Source organism: Augochlora pura, chromosome 11 (assembly GCF_028453695.1).
Source record: "Augochlora pura isolate Apur16 chromosome 11, APUR_v2.2.1, whole genome shotgun sequence".
NCBI classification, from domain to species: Eukaryota; Metazoa; Arthropoda; class Insecta; order Hymenoptera; family Halictidae; genus Augochlora; species Augochlora pura.
Window position 1 is genome coordinate 527,084 of NC_135782.1, and position 17,737 is coordinate 544,820.

The following is a 17,737-nucleotide window of genomic DNA, read 5'->3' on the forward strand; positions in this document are numbered from 1 at the left end:
CCTCGTTTGTTTCCGGAATCGAACATTCAAAAGTTCGGTTCCCGCGCATTTTTGACCGAACGATGTGGCGAGTATTTCATTTCAAACCCAAATTGCGAATTTCATACATGATGTACGTACATATATCGTACAATCAACATACGTATAGATTGTGCAATATTGAATAGAAGGAAAGATTCGGTTATATTTCAAGCAACTATTTATAAAAAGAGAAGCGATAGAATAAGAGGATACGGTGGAAGAGAAAATAGTTGAACAAGATAATTAAATCGAGTGATCATTAAAGTCAGTTGTAAATAAGATTAAAAAACGTTAGCAATCACAATTTTGGAAGGATTGGGTAGTGGAAGGGGAAAGAAACAGAGGCATAGTAGAAAAGAAGAAGTTTACGTTTAATGAAACTTAAAGCTAACTCTTGTAGTTAGGTAGAAGTTTTTCCTAGAGAGACTTGTGATTCGTAACAACTGGAAAATCGGTAACTTGCTATAATCGTGGAAAATTATGAAAAGATAAGGGCAAACGAAGGAGAGAGAGAGAGAGAGATAAATCTGTAAGAGGAGGCTTAAAGGAGAACGAAAAAAAAGAGCCTCGACTCATTGTTGATCCCCGTCTCTAGTGTGTCCATTTACCGGCGTCGTAGGGGTATCCCTAGCGTTAGTACGCTCTTTGAAATCGCCATCAAACCTCCCGCTCTAGCCGAAAGGCATACACGGAAGTGGTGGGAATGCGCCGTGCAGCAAAAAGTTGATCTGCGCATCGTTACGCGACTATGTCACGTCGTGTGGCGTCGCATCAGCGCAGACGCATCGCAGTTGAGGAAGTCGACGAACCCCTCTATTATTCCGTTTGAATTAGTAGTGTTCTCAATGTCGATCTAGTAAAAGAGTAGCGCTGACGCGAGAGACGCCCCTATGACGCCGGAAAATGGAAACACCGTGTTGGAGACAACCGGAGGATCCTTCGTGTTAGCCGTTGGGTTAGATTGTAGGTCACCAGGGTATGGTGGGGACGTCGCTGGTGGAAAGGGGAGGAGAGAGGAGGATAGAGAGAGAGAGAGAGAGAGAAAAAGAGTCGTACCTTTCTTACCATAACCGTGGCCATAAACTAACAGGACATGCATACGGTGTATCAGTCCGCTTCTTTCGCAGCTTTGACTCGTCCCGACCTGTCTCGTCCGGTCGTCGCGTCTAGCGCAGTTCAGTTTCATCTTATGCCGCGCACAACTCGTTCCGCGCGAAACATCTCTCGTTCGCTTTTTCCGGTTCTTCGTTATCGAACAACAATCCAAATCCGAAAGTTTGCGAAATTCTCGGTGTTTCGCCAGAGTTCCGGTTTCATCTCTAGATTCAGTGTTTTTGGGGAAAAGCTTAGAGTTTGATCGAGGATATAATAAAATCGAATAGTGCGAGTGCGAGCACTCGTGTGCCTCGCGAGCGCGCATGTGCGTGCACGCGTGCACGCGTGCAACCGCGTCCGACAAGTGCGAAGAGCTCGGTGGATATCGTGGTTCGGCATTGTGGTCAAAATAACGGCGACCAACGATCGACGATGAAGCAGTTGTGAAAGTGCAACCCGTTCTCTGCAACTTGTTGCGTCTGGATTAACGCCATGTCGACCAGTTCGCTCTTTTACAAGGACAAGTACGCGGTGAGTTAGCTACGGTCCTAGACCTTCTTTTCTTCTACGCGTTGATTAGTTTACTCTTGATTCGCGATGGGATTGCATCCCATGCGCACAAATTACCGTTTACAAATTTCTATGCTGCTTTCCCCTTTTTTTTTTTTTTCGTTCTCGATAGAAAGACCTCGAGCATTTTGGTCGATAAACGATGCAAAGTCTGGCTTGTTTTCTATACGGGATATCGGATGGTACGACCCACTTGTATAAAAAATTGTTGCGCGTGTACACGTTACGCGTGCACGAGCGCTTTCGTATAAATGAATTTACTCGATTCGTACGCTTTCACGATCGCCTCAGCAGTCGCGAGTCCGTTGGCTTTACTTTGAAGGCTCGCGGCGGGATATCGGGGGACAGATGATAGAGGCCTCGGACTTAATATTGGAAACACCTCGTCTCCGAACAATAACGTTGTATTACCAGCGTTCTGTTCCGATGAAAATCTTACCGAATTCAAAGAAGGTATCGCAGCCGCTAATGGTTGTACGGCTTGCACAGGATGAACGAGGCTCGATCATCCAACCTTTTCGATGATCGTGTAAGAAAAATAGAAGCGTAGGGCGTGCACGATGATTGCGTTGGCGCGATGACGCGTTCGTCGCCTTCGCCTCGCCTCGCCTTGCCATGGCAAATGACTCGTTGATCAATTATACCTGGATAACTGCGTACTTATGGACAATGCTTGCGTTTCGCGCGTTCTGCGAAACCAACGTATTCATCCCGCACGTCCGACAGATGCGTCTCCAACTGGATACATAATCTTTTTCTTTCGTCGCACAACCCTTACGGACGATCTCGGCATTCGTAAAGAGCGGCAGACGATTTAGTAGCTATCACAGGGGGGGGGGGGGGCTGTATGAAAGAAAATAAATTTGAACGAGCCCGATCACCGATTTCCGTGTTTTCGGGGATTTATCGCGTTTCCTATCGTCCACGCGTGTCCGCGTTCGCGTTTGTATTAGCTTGAACGTTCTCTTAAGGTCGCGAGAAAGAGGGAAACGAACTTGGTACAGGTATATTATACAGTTAGTTGTACCAGCGTGTAAGTAGTTGGCAGCGAAACGCAACGAAGACGATCGGGGCAAACGGCATTGAAGTTTGTTTACCGAGGGAACGTTAAAGCGCTCTCTATTCGAGTTTATTCTCTGCTCCCGATCTAAAAACCTATTATCTCGGACCTAGCTACGTATCGGTTCGAAACAAGTACGCGCACGTTATCGCGCGATGGATCGTCGTCTCACCGTGGACTTGATCACCGTGCCGCTCGAGGATCTAGATCCGTCGTTATCGGCGTATCACGTCGAACATTCCGATCGCGCACCCCTTAATCAAAATGTTTCATTGAAACGTTTCGATGGCCAGCCGATAATGAGGAAATGACGATAAACCTTCTCGTAAACCGTGATATGCTTATGACTTGTTTAATTCGCAGTAACGACGTTCTCGCTATATTCTCAACAACTAAATCGCTAATCAATTTCATCCGATTACATGATCGTTGTTGCAACAACGTTAACAGTCCCGTTACGGAGAGGGAGGGGAAAAAAGAGGCGAGAGATACCGTGAATTCGAGTACAATCGTTGACGAGACCGCGTCGCCAGAGAGATAACGACACCGGGGAAGGTGAACGTGGAAACTCGAACGAGTGGCACGACTCCGATCGTTGCGCGTCGTCTCGAGATCGGCTCGAAGACTTTTCTGTTCCGTTATGCAATTATCCGATGGAGTTCGAGGCGAGAAAAGGAGAATTGGGAAAAGAAGAAAAGGAAAGGGAGGAAGAAGGCTGTGTCGCGGGAACGGAGAGCGATGGCGCGGCGCGACGCGGGTTGTTGGGTGTAAGGCGTAGGGTGTAACGCGTCGAGCGTTTCTACTTTACAATTGCAACTAGCGCGCGAACATGATACATCGAGTTTCCTGGCTATCCTGACGCGAGTTCGAGCGTTCTGCCGGGTCCGCTCGGTCCGTTCAGCCTGCAGGCCTCTATAGGCACGTCGACCCGTCGCGCCGCCAGAGAGACTCTCGAGGGGGGGTGAAAGTATTACGTAACAAACATGCATCTTATTATGTCGGTGGAATCGTATTATACATGACTCGAGCAAGAAACGGGTTCTACTCGCAGAACCGGGGAGAAGAAGCAGCCAAAGGCAAAGACAACGGCCGAACCGGATGGAAATGCTTCCGGGCTTCCGCGTTACTGACCAACCGACACTCCCCCACGACGTAGAGCCGCTATACGCCGCGAAGATTGCGGCGCGTCGGACCTTTGTCCCTTTCGTTTTCCGTTCGTCTCGCGTACGGTGAAACGTAAAGATATCCGTTTGGTTGGATGCGGAAATTGGATAGGAAGCGTTTAATCCACCGGGTATCGGTTCAGAGAAGTGTGTTACGTTACACTACGCGGTCGTCTACTAGATAGAGCTGCTCGCATTCGTAGTTGGAGCGTGTCGATCGGGAGAACGTTGTTCCGGTTGCCGAGTCGTTGTTTCCACTGTTGATCCTCGTCGCTGTATCATTAATGGTTGGATCGTTGCGAGCCGAACTCGTATCGGTTCGTACGCGATGCGCATGATACAAGCACTGGATACATTTGCGCTGGATTTTCCGCAAATAAAGTTTCTCGTAACTAGATTACCATTTTCTCTTAATATATATTTTTTCCGTATATCTGTATATAGTATTAATTACATATATTCTTTTGTTAGTATGTATATTGTACATACACACTTTCGGCTGATCACAGTACGAAGAGATAGTTACATTATTTCGGGCATCTTTCTTGCGTTGTTTTAACCTCTTAGGCACGACGCGCCATTATAGTGACACTCAATTGTATTATTAATTATTAAAGTAAACGATTAATGTGAAAGTGTATATGTCCAATACACTAAGAAAAGAATAAATATAGCTAATACTATATGCAGCTACACCAAAAATATTGTATATGTTAAGAAAATGGTAATAGTATTTATGAAAAATTTCATTCGCGGAAAATCCAGCCGTGCGTAAGAGGTTAACTTTGATTTCGTTAATGTTCTCTGTTTTCGGTTGTCCGTTCGATCGAACCGCCCAGATAACGAGTCGTAGGAAACGATGAAAGTAATGATTTCGGTAGACCAGAGAATACTTTTTACTGGAACACGTCATAGATTTGCCAACGAGATTGACGTTTCCGATCGGTGTACAGGGTTTCGCAATTTTTGGTCGAAAGGAACGTCGCGTCGGAGAACATAATGGATTATCCGATAAGAGGTTTCTCATTGCCTGCGAAAACGAGCGTTGGGCGTGCGTGGATTATCAGTAGAGGCTTGGACGCGATCTTGGAAACCAATCACCGTCCCCGCGCATTTTAATTCTCGTCGCCTGTCGCGACGTTTGCGCGTCGAATAAGTCGAGACCGGATCAAGAGTGAGAATATGCTTGAAGCGTGTGCAACAATTGCAACAATTTGGTGAAGTTGTCGCAGGATGCGTCCAAGATGTCATTGGTGTTCCGGCTACGTTCGTTCGCGAGTCTTTCGAAAGCCTGCTTCGGCCGTAAGTACATTCGCTTATTGGCTGTATCCTGTATCTCGAATATCCTGGATATCGTATACCGCGGACTCGCGCGTATGCTCTCGTACTACGGTTTGCCAAGACTCGTAGGACGGTAACGCGACCGGGAACAAGAATGGATAAATATTGGTGTCAGCTTGCAAAAGAAACGATCGGAGTCGCTTCGGAACCGAGCATGCTTGATGCGATTACGATAAAACGATGAAACGGGAGACAACCGTATTTTCTCTAACGGGTAGTGGGTCAACGAGGTAACACACGAGGTTGTCCATAGCTGAAGGCAAGGTTCGACACCGGATAAGCGTACACCGTACTTCCGCCGCTACAGTTCGCTTCTACTTCTCTATCCTTTTTCTCTTCGCCTCTCTCTCTCTCTCTCTCTCTCTCTCTCTCTCTCTCACCCTTCTGTCACGTAGTTGAGCGACTATCGTGCATCTTGATTTTGTTCTTTATACCGTATAGAAAGATTTGTAATTTATACCGTCGTGCGTCGCGTACGTTGCAATGAACAGTGTGAAAACTAGTCTGATCGATTACTTTTATACAGTATAGATCGATTCGATGGCAAAGTACCAGATAAATAGAAAACTTATCGCTGGCGAAATTGAAACGTCGTTCTCCTCTTGTCGTGGCATCGATTTGGAGTTTGAACCAGCAAAAGCGCCTATCGGTCGACCAAATTATGACGGCGCTCCTCCTCGTCGCGTGCAGAAATGCGGGACCATTCGACTACGAGAATTTGCATCCTCCCTCGATGATAGCCGTAGCTTTTGTTTCGGGCATGGGAAGGCTATGATATAATATAACCCATGCAGCGGGGTTCGACGCATCGACGAGATTGTCGCTCTTCATCCGTCTCGAGAAAGTCTAGGCTCTAAATGATCTCGTTGCGGGAATCACAGGCTGAATAAAGAATTCGATTATCGGTGAAAGCGCGACTGGATCCGTGAGATTGAGATTGGAACGAAACCGCGATTTCCCGAAAATCGTGGTCGCGTCGCGCGACGCAAAGCAAGGCGAGAGTTGATGCCGCAGGATCGTTTAGTTTAGAGCGTTCTCGTACTTTCCTTCCGATCGGATCGTTCCGAACGGAAATTGACCGTAGATCGTTGCTCCTCGCATCGGATCACAACAAGTTTGATTGAAGCAGTCCGTCTATCGATGTTGCGTCCGGAGAAGCAGCACATGTCGAACCGTTGCGCTTTCGGTTGTGCGGCGCGGTGCGGTGCGGCAGTGTAGCATGCACCGTGTTTCGGTAACGCGAGTGTCCCGCACGCGTAACGAAGCTAAATATAATCTTGAAACAAAACGAACAACCTCCCGCCTAGAAATGCGTTTATCGCTGAAACTAGCCCGCTTCTGGTCGCGATCGCTCCAGAGTGTTACGTTCGAAACGTGCATTACGTTTCTGACCGCGAGAGAGTGACCGTGTCTCGCGTCTCCCGCGTCTCGTGTCTCCGGTGTCCCGTGTCCGCATCCTATGCGTTCGCAGCTGTGCAGCGTTCTCGATGACGTCGTTCTCGATCTCGATCCGTCTCTTCCCACTGTAGCAGAGACGACGGGATCGTCGGCTGCGTATTACGCGCTCGTTACGCGCTCGTTACTCGTTTCCTCTTTCGAAGGTGCGCCAGCCGGAGACGTTTCCTCCGCGTTCCCCGTTCACGTTTTTTGTTCCGCGATCCGGCGTTGCCGTTCGTGCTCGCGATCTTTCCGCGGTTTTCAAGATCTATATTCGTGCCAAGAAGAAAATCGAAGAGGATCGAAGAGGACTGGGACAACTGCGACGGAATACAACGCGCGACGCGGTGTGCTCGGCACGATTCAACGTCGCTCCTTCCAAAGTCGCGGAGCATTCGCGGACAGTTCGTTAACGCGATCGGCCGACGACGAAATTTTTGGCCCAGCGTATGGAAGAACTTGTTCGAAAAGCCCGAGAGATCTCACAGCCCCCATACCGTGCAGCAAGCACGTGGCACGAGAGCAGCTAAGCGCCGCTCAAACGTTTCGGAAATTGACGTTTATGATCTGTTGATGGGAGTATGTGTTTGGCGTTGCCGCGATTTCGTTTCGCAGAGATACATACCGGGATCACGGAGCATCGTTCGCGCGGTTGTGCAACGCGTGTGTACGTAACGTAATACAGGGATATAATTGTTTGACCGACGCTGTTGTATAATACAATAGGAGGCGACATACGAATGCCGAGTTCCAGCGTGGAGATCCAGTCGCCGCTGGAACGTCGTCGCACGAGGATCCAACGGTTCGCTTAGTGTTTCGTTGTTGTTTTCTTTTTTTTTTTCTTACGGTTCACGCGTCTCTTGTTACATCGAACAAACGAGAACCGACACGCGCGATCGTGAAACACCGTTCCGTTCTCGGGAATCGCGTCTCGTTCTCAACATTCCGCGACGATCGCTCGCACCGGCCGTCGTACGGTACGGCAATTTGTTCGAATCGACAATGGCTGTGAAATCGATCGGCGAACGCGTCGACGACGCGGCCGAACGCGAATCGTGCCAACGTGGAAAAATGATAAATCGGGAAATTGGGACGGTACGTGCGCGAGCGACAACCTCAGGTGCATCGGTCGCGCGCGGAAGCGCTTAACCGGGCAGTGGCGTGGCGAGGCGAGGCGAGAGGGGCACCGTGACTGTAATACTTGTCATTGTCGTCGTTGCCGCAACGGTTACATTCCCGCGCAGCCGTAGCTGTATGCAACGCGCTCTGTACGCGAAGAACATCGTCACCGCGAAGCGCTTTCAATTTCGATGTTCGTAGGGTAAACATCGATCGGCGACGCCGAGAATCGTGGTACGGAAAGACGCGAAACGGTATGATCTTCGTTATCGGTTGAAATCGCGTGATCCCGCGATCGCGTCATCCCGTCGTTAACGAAGGTGCGGCGAACGTTGCGCCGTCGCGTCAGTCTCTCGCGGTTTTTATCGCGTACAACGATCGAACAGTGAATCGGGCGACATGCGGTGAACCGAACCGAGTCGCAGAGAGCACACGTTCCTGGAAAATGGAAGAAGTGAGACACGCGTGGGCCTCGTTAAAATCGGTTAGAAAATTGTCGTCGTCGACGAACGCGAACACTGGGAACGGCAACAACGGCTCGACGATCTGGTACGATACGCCGGCACCGGTGATAATCCACTGCCGCGACTTTGCCACCGCCGACGAGAATCGGGTGGTCGGTCAATCGGTCGACGAGGGACAAGGGGCGACCTTGGATCGACCGGACACCCCGACGGAGTCGTCGGTAGATCGCGAGAAAGTGACCGATCGCCGAGATGAGAAACGGCACAAGAGCACCGTGGAACTGACGGCGGTCGCGTCGATGGAAACCGACGTGGACGGGCTGCCGACGATCAGCTTCAGTTTCCTGCAAGCCGACGAGAAGCGCCGCGTCCTTGACTCGAACGCGCCAAGGTCCGCATCCTCGTGCGCGGCCAACAACGACCACGACCGAACGACGAGCGTCCTCTCGTCGTCGCGATCTTATCGGCTCTACGACTTTCCCCGTAATTCGTGCGTACGCGACGATACCGAGAGCGAGAACGAGACGAGAACCGAAACAACGAAAATCGAAGACGGGACCGAAACTGAAACCGAAATCGTGAAAGTCGTAGAAAGTCGGCGGGACGCGGCGACGAGCGACGGCGATGATATTCGCGGCACGATCCGAGAAGAATTCGTCGAAGGAATAGAACCGTCGAAAGAGGCGGAGACGCTCGTGGAATCGGTCGATCGATCCGCCGATATCGCCCCGGAGAAAGCGAACGGACAGGCGATCGTGAAAATCGCTTCGGTCGGCGGGAAGAACGATCGAACCGGTCGAAGCGCGCGGAGCTTCCGCGCGAAGCGGTCGGTCGGATCGTTAGAGTTTGGAGGAAAAAGGTACGGCACGAAGGAGGAGGAGGATGAGGAGGAGGATTACGTCATAGGAATTGCGTCCGTGGCCGGGTCCTACTCGAATCCCGAAATCTCGAAGGACACTCCGACGGTTAGGGCACCCCGTCGGCTCCGACGCTCCAAGGTATGGCAAAGGTGCCCATGGGTACACGACACCCGGCGCGCGCGCGCGGTCTTTTCCCGAGCAACGTCGTCCGGCGGCGAGCAGGTTCGCGTCGAACAACGACCCTCGTTCGTCGCCAGACGTTTTTTGCTCGCGAACGGACCGAGTACAGTTTCCGCGCGTCTGTAGTTGCAGAAGCATCGGTTGGGAAAAGCGTGGGACAAAATGAGGTGTTGGCTGCGCGACGAGACCACCAGGTTGAACGAGGTGGTTAACAAGCACGCGAGACTGCAGGCGGTCGGAGCCCTCGCCGCTGATGCCGGCCCACCGGAGAGCATCCCGAAAGTTTCGAGCGTCTCGCACGACGAGCGCGGATCAGCGTCTTACGATTTGACCAGGGCGACCACCAGGGACACGGGCTCCGTCACCAGGGTCGAGGAGTTCGGCTTCGCCTCCGTTTCCATCGCCGTTTCCGAGGCGATCGAGGCACGGCCGTCCGAAATCGAGGCCGAGAACGAGATCGAGATCGAGATCGAAGCCGACGATCCGCGAAGAGAGCTCGGCGGCTTGGACGATCCGTCGGACCGATCGAACGACGACTCGCGAGTCGCGGGCTCGGCCTCCGCTCGCGAAGGGCACAGCCCTTGCCGCGGCACGGAAAACGAGGAGACGAGCGACGCGTGCGCCGAGATCAAGGATCGCGCTCGAACAGTCGGCCTGATTAAGAGGAGAATGCTGGGGTCGATCAGAGGGTTAATGGCCTCTACTCATCTGCTCGAGTCATCCGTTCGCGAGACCGAAGAGGTATATCATGGCCGTTCTATTTTCCTCCGAATCAAGAATCGGCATCTGCGATTCCAACGATCGCTCGAGAGAGAAGCCCCCCCAATGAAATTCATAGTTTCACCGAGTGTCGTCGTCGTCGCGCGACCCGGTCATTCGAAATTTCCACGATCGCGCGCGCTTTCGATTCCCTCTCCCCGGCCCCGAGAGGGCTTCTCGCGCGCGCACAGTTTCTAATTCTTACAAGAATATCCAGCTGTATCCGTTCGGGCCTCGGATACTGCTAGCCGTAAATACTGCTTTGAACAAGGATCAAACCATGGAAAGTGTGGGAAAGTTGGGCGGAGAAAATAACCGACTTTGTTTCGCGTGCGCGCTCGTCCGCCGCTAGTGCTCTTACGCTCCTATACTCGTACTACGATCCTGCGTTCCTACGGACCTACGATCGCACGCGCAACGCTTCTCCTCGTCGCGTCTCGATCGAAAGATACCGCTTCCAGCGACTTTCGTTGCACTTTGATCGCGGCTGCCGATGCCGCATGGTGTTTTCCAATCGGGGAAGAAAAAAAAAAGCGGAGAAGAATAACGCGACGAGAGAGAGGTGCGCGTTTCTTTCGCGAAAAGGCTGCGTCGTTTTCTTGCGAGCAATCGAAGCTAGAGTTTCGCCGATGCTCCGCGCATTTTCTCGCGTTAGTCTTCTGACAACGATCGCGACCTCTGCGCGATTTCACCGTGCCGCGTGAACCCAACCAAAGAAGTCGGAGAAGTCGGCCATCGTGTCGAGCCTCGCGAATCGAGTCGAACAACCATGTAAAAGCGAAAGGAAGAGTCGTGGCCGTTCCACCGCGACATCGCTTTCCGAACCCGCCCACCTTTCGTTGCATCCGAAACGTTCCCGAGCCAGCAGTAATCGAACGATTGTTTCGATCCGAGCGACGTTTTGTATTTTCCAAGGTTCGAGGAACGCGAGTATGTATGTACCTCGTCTCGGGAACTGTCTCGTCGTGGTCTCGAGTCTCGCAACGGTCTCCAAAGGCGCGCTCGAGACATCGACGCTCGTGAGCGGGGAAGAGAGTACTTTTGTGCGGACGCGTGCCACCTGTTGCACGATTCGCAGAATCATGCCCGCGTGTCGTGTTATCGCATCGTGCCGCAACTACGTGCAGCCACGCGCACCTACATACTCGCAACCGTGTGCGTGAATTCGTTTTTAGATCGAGCGTCCCACCCGGTAGTCGACGTCGGGATACAGAGTCCGTGTATCCAGTTTCCCTGCGTCCACGGCGAACGATCGTTTCTTTTATCGTTTGCGTAATCGCGAGTGCCGTAAACCAGATCGATCGCGAAACGCATCGGTGAAGCGCGCGACGCTCTCTTCGAAGGGGGGACGGTTCGTTCAAAAAATTTCTTCCGGTTCCAAACAATCGTTCGGATTTGTCGTCGGAAACGCGTTCGAAATTTGACAGAAAACCAGACGTTGTAGATTCGGTCGAAACACCGCGACGGCGACGACATAGCTACGCGCCGCGTGCCTGCCCCCGCGCTTATCCCCCTGACATTTTCGACGCGTTCCCTTCGATCCGGTTGTCGTCGTCCTGTCTTGCCACAAAAATCATTCGCGTCGCCGGTTCCCCCCGTTGCGCGAGGGAAATCCAAGATCTCGAATTGAAATAAAAACGAGCGACTTTTAGTAGACCGGTGTGTGCCAGGCGACCGGTTTAATTACATAGGATACCGGTTTCCCTTTTCACCTAGCGCTCGTATTTTTTTTCATCAACTCGTCGAATTCGAATTCGTATTGAATCGAGCTCGAACCAAATTCGAGCAAAGCGTGTTGCTACGAGTCGACGACTCAGGTCGTCGCTCGTGTGCGCTCTCGATGAGTCGCGACGGTGGAAACGCGCGGACGCGTAGCCACAATCGATCCAGCCTTTCTCCGGCTACGATCAAGCTCGAGGGCTTTCATGGAGTTGAATTCTCGTCGAAAGGCTTGGTCTCGGCCAAGATCGCCGCATAAATTTCTAATTTGATAAACTTGGTAAATTTCTGATTTGACGGGGACGCGACGCGCCCGGAACAAGTAGGCAGAGTTCAGCGGCGCAGGGAAAGAAATCCTCGTCGATTCGTTCGCGAGACTTTAGTAATATCCAAGGTCTCCGCGAGCCGCGATGCGTGGTTACCGCTATTTACCAGTAGGCTCCCCTTTCGTACCGCGATTATTCGACCGTGCAGAACGGGTCCCCGCGTCCGTCCCCCGAGTTTCACGTCGAAAGTGGACAAGCCACGGAAATCGAGAAACGGTGAACGCGACCATCGGTCTCCATCTATCGTTTTCCGATTCCAGGGAGGGCAAGGCGGCTTCGAGGACGTCCGGAGGTACGTCAAGCAGGGTGGTGACTTTTGCAAGGAGTTGGCAGCTATCCTACACGAAAGGTAATTTCTCGTCGCGTCGTCCATCACGCTTTCGTATTTTCCACGGTCGCGCGTCTACTTGCTAACTAACTGCCAATGTGTTACAGGGCCGAATTGGAAGCGAATTACGCCAAAGGACTCTCCAAGCTGAGCAACAAACTGACGAAAGCTTGCGCAAAGGATCAAGGTATTTTGACGGCGATCGAACCGATCCTTTTCCATCGGTCGACGCGTCCACGCGCGTACCCGGTATGCGTGTACAAGTATAGAGAATGTCCGTGGATGCGATCGATTCGCATTCGTCGTAATTAGATGGTCGCCAACAGTGTTTCGTAACGCAGGTGGCAACAGCAGCGGAGGCGTGAACGAGGCGTGGAGATGCATCGGTGAGGAAATGGAGGCTGCCGCGGAAGCCCACAGGGTTTGGAGTGTGACGCTCAGCGAGCAGCTCGCGAAACCGATCCGGGTAAGTTCGGTTCCCCGTCGGTGTCCTGGAACACGAGTCTCGCCTTTTGTCGCGATCGACGTCGGAGATCGATACGAGAGTCAAGTGGGGTACCGTCGCGCCACCGAGGAGAGGTGTCGATTAACAAGGCGTCGACGGTTGACCAAGCGTTAACGTATTCGCAGGTGGGAGTAGCGGAAGCTCAGGGCCGTTCGAGGAAATCGATCGAGAACGCGGTCGACAAAGCTGGGAAGTCTCTTCACGAATGGCGTAACATCGCCGCGAAGAGTAAAAAGCAGAGTTTCGCCTGCGCGCGGGAAAACGAGAGGCTCCAGGACTTGGCGAGGCTGCAGTCGATCAGTCAAAGCCAACAGAGCAACAACAAATCGGCGAGCCATCACCATCACCACCACATGACCGAGAAGGAGGCGAGCAAGCTCGAGGCGAGGAGGAGAAAGGCCGAGGATTCGTCCCGTAGGGCGGATACGGAGTTCTACACGGTGAGCGTGAGAGCCGAGAGAGCCAGGCTCGAGTACGAGAGCACGGTGAGGAAAGGAGCCAAGCAGATGGAACTTCTCGAGGAGGAGCGATCGAGCGCTCTCAAGGATCTCGCGAACGTTTACCTGGCGCACCTGCAGGCCCTCGCTCCTCGCTTGCAACAGGTGACTGACTACGCTACTCGCTCTCTCTCTCTCTCTCTCTCTCTCCTCTCTCCGCTTCGTCTCTCTTCACCCTTTTCTCTACGCTCTCCCACTTTCCACTCGCCACTCACCACTTTCCATCAGCCACACTTTGTACCGATTCGTTTTCACGATCGACCTCTCCCGACCTTGGGAGATCCCGAACAGACCTCTGACGCCCGTCTTCTTTTTCGTTTCACGTTTCGTTTCGCGGATCGCAGAGCACGGACCGTTTGACAACGCCCGTACGCAACTGCAACGTGTCCCACGACATCGAGATTCTGAAAAACCTGATACGAAGAGTCGAGAGCAACGACACCTGCAACTCCGACCAACTTTTGCCCGATTTTTACGCCGAGCATGTCACTCTCGCGATGAACAGGGAGCGCCGGAAACAGTCGCTGGTCAGGGTTCTACATTTGATCAGGCAAGACTTGGAGCGAGAAAGGCGTGGGCGCGAAGGTTTAGAAACGCTTCACAGAGCATTCGTCTCGACGCCCGCGTTCGCCGCCGACGAGAGCACACAGAATGTCACGGATAAGTTACATCACGTACGTATTCCCTTCGTTCCCTCTGTTCCACCTGTTCCCTCTAAGGATTTTTCTCCCGCTCGTCTCGTCTCGTTCTCCTCCGCCTACTATTATCGTCTAGCGATAGTAATCCTGTCTTTGTCGCAGATGCGCTCTATGCTGCTGTACTTGGAGGCAGCGAGGTATAAAGTTGGAGGAACTCTGGCCGAAATGGAAGGCAGTAAACGGGCCAAGCATCCCTTGGCGGAACATATATTGGTTTCAAGAGACAAACAGGGATTGCAGCAGAGCGTCCTTAAGGTAAGCATATCGCGTCAATATCGGCTAGAACAGCATCAACATGTACGACGATTTTCAGGTTCCTTCTTGGGCAAAGAACGAATCGTTTGAGTTTCAAGACGACCGAGACGAAATGGATGTTCATCTAGCGAAGGATCACGAGACCGAGAGCCGCGATTGGGCCGATCGGACGGCAGGCGACGGCAATTCTGAGAATCCGCCCGACGAGGACGACTTCAGCGACTTCGACGAATTCAGCAGCCACTCCGAGGACAATAACAATCAAGACATCGACGGTGCCGGCGAGACAGAGACTACCGTAAAGCCCTTGGACATCACGGCCACCGCCACCGCCACTGACACCTCCACCACTACCGCCACAGCGGAACAGTGTAGAGCTATCTATCAGTACTCGGCGAATCTGAATGACGAGCTTAGCTTAAACCCTGGGGACTTGATAACGGTGCACCAGAAGCAACCGGACGGTTGGTGGATAGGCGAATGTAAAGGACGGACCGGTATATTTCCAGCCACTTACGTGCAAGTTATTCATTGATCGGACATCGGGGATTCGAATCAACTAATCTTTACCGGTACTTTCTTGTTTTCGTCGGCCGCGCGGCTAAAATCGGCGCTACGAAGAAGACGCTGTGAAGAAAGCAACAACTTTCTCCGCGTGTGCGATATTAATCGCGTCGATCCAAGTCGATCGAGAATCTACCAAAGCACGCTTGAATCTCGAGTGTGACGCCACGAGTGTTTCGTTCAACGTCAACCTCGACTGGTTAGGATAACATTTTTACTCGAATCTAAAACAACGTATACCGTATACGTAGACTTTGACTAACTTTTGTAAGCCGAACCACGAGTCGTCACGAGGTAACGAATTACACCTTGCGATTCCAATTGCGATTACGGCTACCGAAACGTAAACCGAATCAGTTAAATTCATTAAGAATTTTACTTTACTTGAACCGTGCGCGTTTTTCTTTATTCTCGTGTAGAAACACTTTTCCGATACATTGTATTATACTTGCTTCCGCGGCCGTCTCCCATAACGTTGTCAAAGTGCCAATGAAAGCGTACGCGGTGAATAGACAATGCGTAGGTAAAACGCGGAACGTTGGGTCGCGTCAACTTATTTTTTCGAATACAACGAACAGTTATCGCACTAGCTGTTTTCACGATCTATGCCTTCTACTATTAAATACAATGTATAGTATTAATAGGATATACTTGGTTCGAGTCACTATGCTACAATGTATGCGTATCGAATGTGCAATGATTACCGAAAGAAAGAGTAAAGTAAAGAGCATTTATTTAAGAATAGTCAATACACGTCGATTCATTGGAACAATTAATTTCAGTCGTAAAGCTCGTCCACGTTGTCCTTCTCCATCTGAACGATGGCTTGGTCGACCGCGCGGGTGTCATTAACAACTGAAACAAGCGCATCACTGCTGTTCAACGACATTGATTATCGAAATGTTGGGCGAGCGAGCAACAACTTACGGCAAAACGGGATCGTGTTCGATGTAACAACGAAGAATGTTCCACGCTGGGGATAATTGATGGCGTTTATACCCATTTCGGTGCAAATGTCTCTAGTACAAAGTTCCGTCCCAACCGTTCTTAGATTTCGATATGATAAATCCCAATGATGCGCCCAAAATGTACAATTATGTTTAACGTCCGATATCAATGACTCCGTTAAATAAACGTACGAACGTCCATGACTGCAGATAGAATTACCGATCACTGGAAACAACTCGTTTTGTTCCATCAAGGTGTTCGATAATCGAAAAAAAAAAAACGAAGCAAGGCGAAACAACGCGATGCGAATTTGTCGAAAGCTCAAGCTTACCTCGGACTGGAAGCGGTAAATAATGGTAATACGAACTGTCTATTTCCACGCAGCCAGGTTGGCTTTTCCCACCGTTCGGATAAAAGTCAGCGTGACCTGGTTAAGGAAAGACTTTATGAAGCGCGTCTAAGAGGGCATTGTCGAGCAATTTCTGATTTTCTTAAAGCCATAATGACGTCATCGTGATACCGACCTATTGGCTCCGGTAAACCTAATCCGATCTTGGAGAGCATTTTCCCATTGGTATGTATGATGTCTACGAACGTTGCATCGGATTTGTGAAGCTTCACAGCGGAATCCGCGTTTCTGAAACAAGGCTGGGCAGGATCGAGTCCTGTTATTCTCTTCACTCTCCACGCGCTCCGGTTTTTTTTCAGCTCCTTCGCCGCAAACCCGCAAATGTGGGCCCCGAGACTGTGACCCACCAAATGCAAAGCTCCCCAACTCTTATCGTCGTTGCTGCCGTCATCTCCAACGTTGGTCGCATTTTCTATCTGCTCTAAAAATCTTTGCAAAAGAAAACAACTAGAAATGTGCGTCAACTATATGTATGTAAAAGCGGAAGAGCGGCAAACCTTGCAATTTGATACCCCACTATCCTCGTATTTACCGCAGCTTTATAATAGTTCCAAGTGTTACCTCCGCTACTCCAGTCAACGACCACGACGTTCACATCGTTCTGAGTACATAGCGTGATACACAAATGTGCTATACAGATATTCGATTTCAAAGATAACGTATCCGTGAATCTCTGGTAGGACATTCGAGAACTACTCACCCATTGGAGAAACGATGTTTCTAAATCGTTGATCCACGATTCTTGTCCGTTCGATAAAAATCCATGTACAATTATGACGGTCGGACGCTCAATTCGAAAGTCTGTCCATTCTAAACCAAACTGTTCTCCGACCATTACCTGGACGCGTTGCGGTTGATTCCGTGAAGATAGTAAAAATTTGATTTCCAAAGCTTTCGTTCCATTTGGTTTGCTCATAAAAAACCACTCCAAAGCTGTCGCAAATGTTTTACCCAAACCAAGACAATCGACTTGATTCGACTTAGATTCTGCGCGATTGTCTACAAGACCCGAAGAACCAGAGATCGTATAAATAAACTCTGATAGGTTTCTCGTATAATCAGCCAATGATTTTTTCACCGTAAAGTTTACGTTGCCGCTGGTATTTTCATTTTCATTTCTATCAAATAATAAGCCATGCGCTACAGAAACCAAAGAGAACTTAATCAACAACGTCGGTATTAATATCATTTTCCGTATCGAACTTCAGGCTTACACGGAACAAACTAATTTCGATTATCCGATCATCGTTGATTATGTCGATACAAACAAAATTCAAATTTTGTTTACCTAGAGATAATTCCGATAACATCAAAGGTTACATTCAACGTCTCATAATGCCATTACATCACCGATTTCAAACGAACTGCGCACTGTGTTTTCAGTAGCGCAACGAGAAACATCGCTTCTAATCCAATTTC

General features: G+C 50.5%; 2 protein-coding genes across 4 annotated transcripts; one reads left to right on the forward strand and one right to left on the reverse strand.

The window, feature by feature from the left end:
* Positions 1–933: 933 nt before the first annotated feature.
* Positions 934–15,705, forward strand: Nost (Nostrin). Of its 2 annotated transcripts, XM_078194767.1 has the most exons (9): positions 5,774–9,268; positions 9,437–10,051; positions 12,375–12,463; positions 12,550–12,629; positions 12,784–12,908; positions 13,073–13,549; positions 13,789–14,118; positions 14,245–14,397; positions 14,456–15,705. In XM_078194767.1, exons 1-9 carry the CDS (start codon positions 8,252–8,254, stop codon positions 14,930–14,932), a joined length of 3,363 nt encoding a protein of 1,120 aa, XP_078050893.1. In that variant the 5' UTR covers positions 5,774–8,251; the 3' UTR covers positions 14,933–15,705. The 2 variants fall into 2 exon arrangements, with proteins under 2 accessions (XP_078050894.1, XP_078050893.1); XM_078194768.1 differs by lacking the exons at positions 5,774–9,268; positions 9,437–10,051 and adding an exon at positions 934–1,647.
* LOC144477229 (phospholipase A1) lies at positions 15,680–17,735 on the reverse strand. 2 transcript variants are annotated; one of them, XM_078194774.1, is made up of 7 exons: positions 17,607–17,735; positions 17,019–17,317; positions 16,816–16,919; positions 16,434–16,747; positions 16,241–16,336; positions 15,889–16,134; positions 15,680–15,816 (listed from the first exon to the last, which is right to left on the reverse strand). In XM_078194774.1, the coding sequence occupies exons 1-7, from the start codon at positions 17,626–17,628 to the stop codon at positions 15,740–15,742; spliced, it is 1,158 nt and encodes a 385-aa protein (XP_078050900.1). In that variant the 5' UTR covers positions 17,629–17,735; the 3' UTR covers positions 15,680–15,739. The 2 variants fall into 2 exon arrangements, with proteins under 2 accessions (XP_078050900.1, XP_078050899.1); XM_078194773.1 differs by having other exon boundaries at positions 17,019–17,648.
* Positions 17,736–17,737: the final 2 nt, after the last annotated feature.

Excerpts from the sequence above, each read along its gene's own strand:
- Nost (XM_078194767.1), top strand. The coding sequence starts at position 8,252 with ATGGAAGAAGTGAGACACGCGTGGGCCTCGTTAAAATCGGTTAGAAAA. Across the intron at positions 9,269-9,436 it reads GTCGGCTCCGACGCTCCAAG|TTGCAGAAGCATCGGTTGGG; the intron begins GTATGGCAAAGG and ends GCGCGTCTGTAG. Across the intron at positions 12,630-12,783 it reads AGCTTGCGCAAAGGATCAAG|GTGGCAACAGCAGCGGAGGC; the intron begins GTATTTTGACGG and ends TTCGTAACGCAG.
- LOC144477229 (XM_078194773.1), bottom strand. The coding sequence starts at position 17,507 with ATGATATTAATACCGACGTTGTTGATTAAGTTCTCTTTGGTTTCTGTA. Across the intron at positions 16,920-17,018 it reads AAACATCGTTTCTCCAATGG|AACGATGTGAACGTCGTGGT; the intron begins GTGAGTAGTTCT and ends CTATGTACTCAG. Across the intron at positions 15,817-15,888 it reads GAACACGATCCCGTTTTGCC|TTGTTAATGACACCCGCGCG; the intron begins GTAAGTTGTTGC and ends CGCTTGTTTCAG.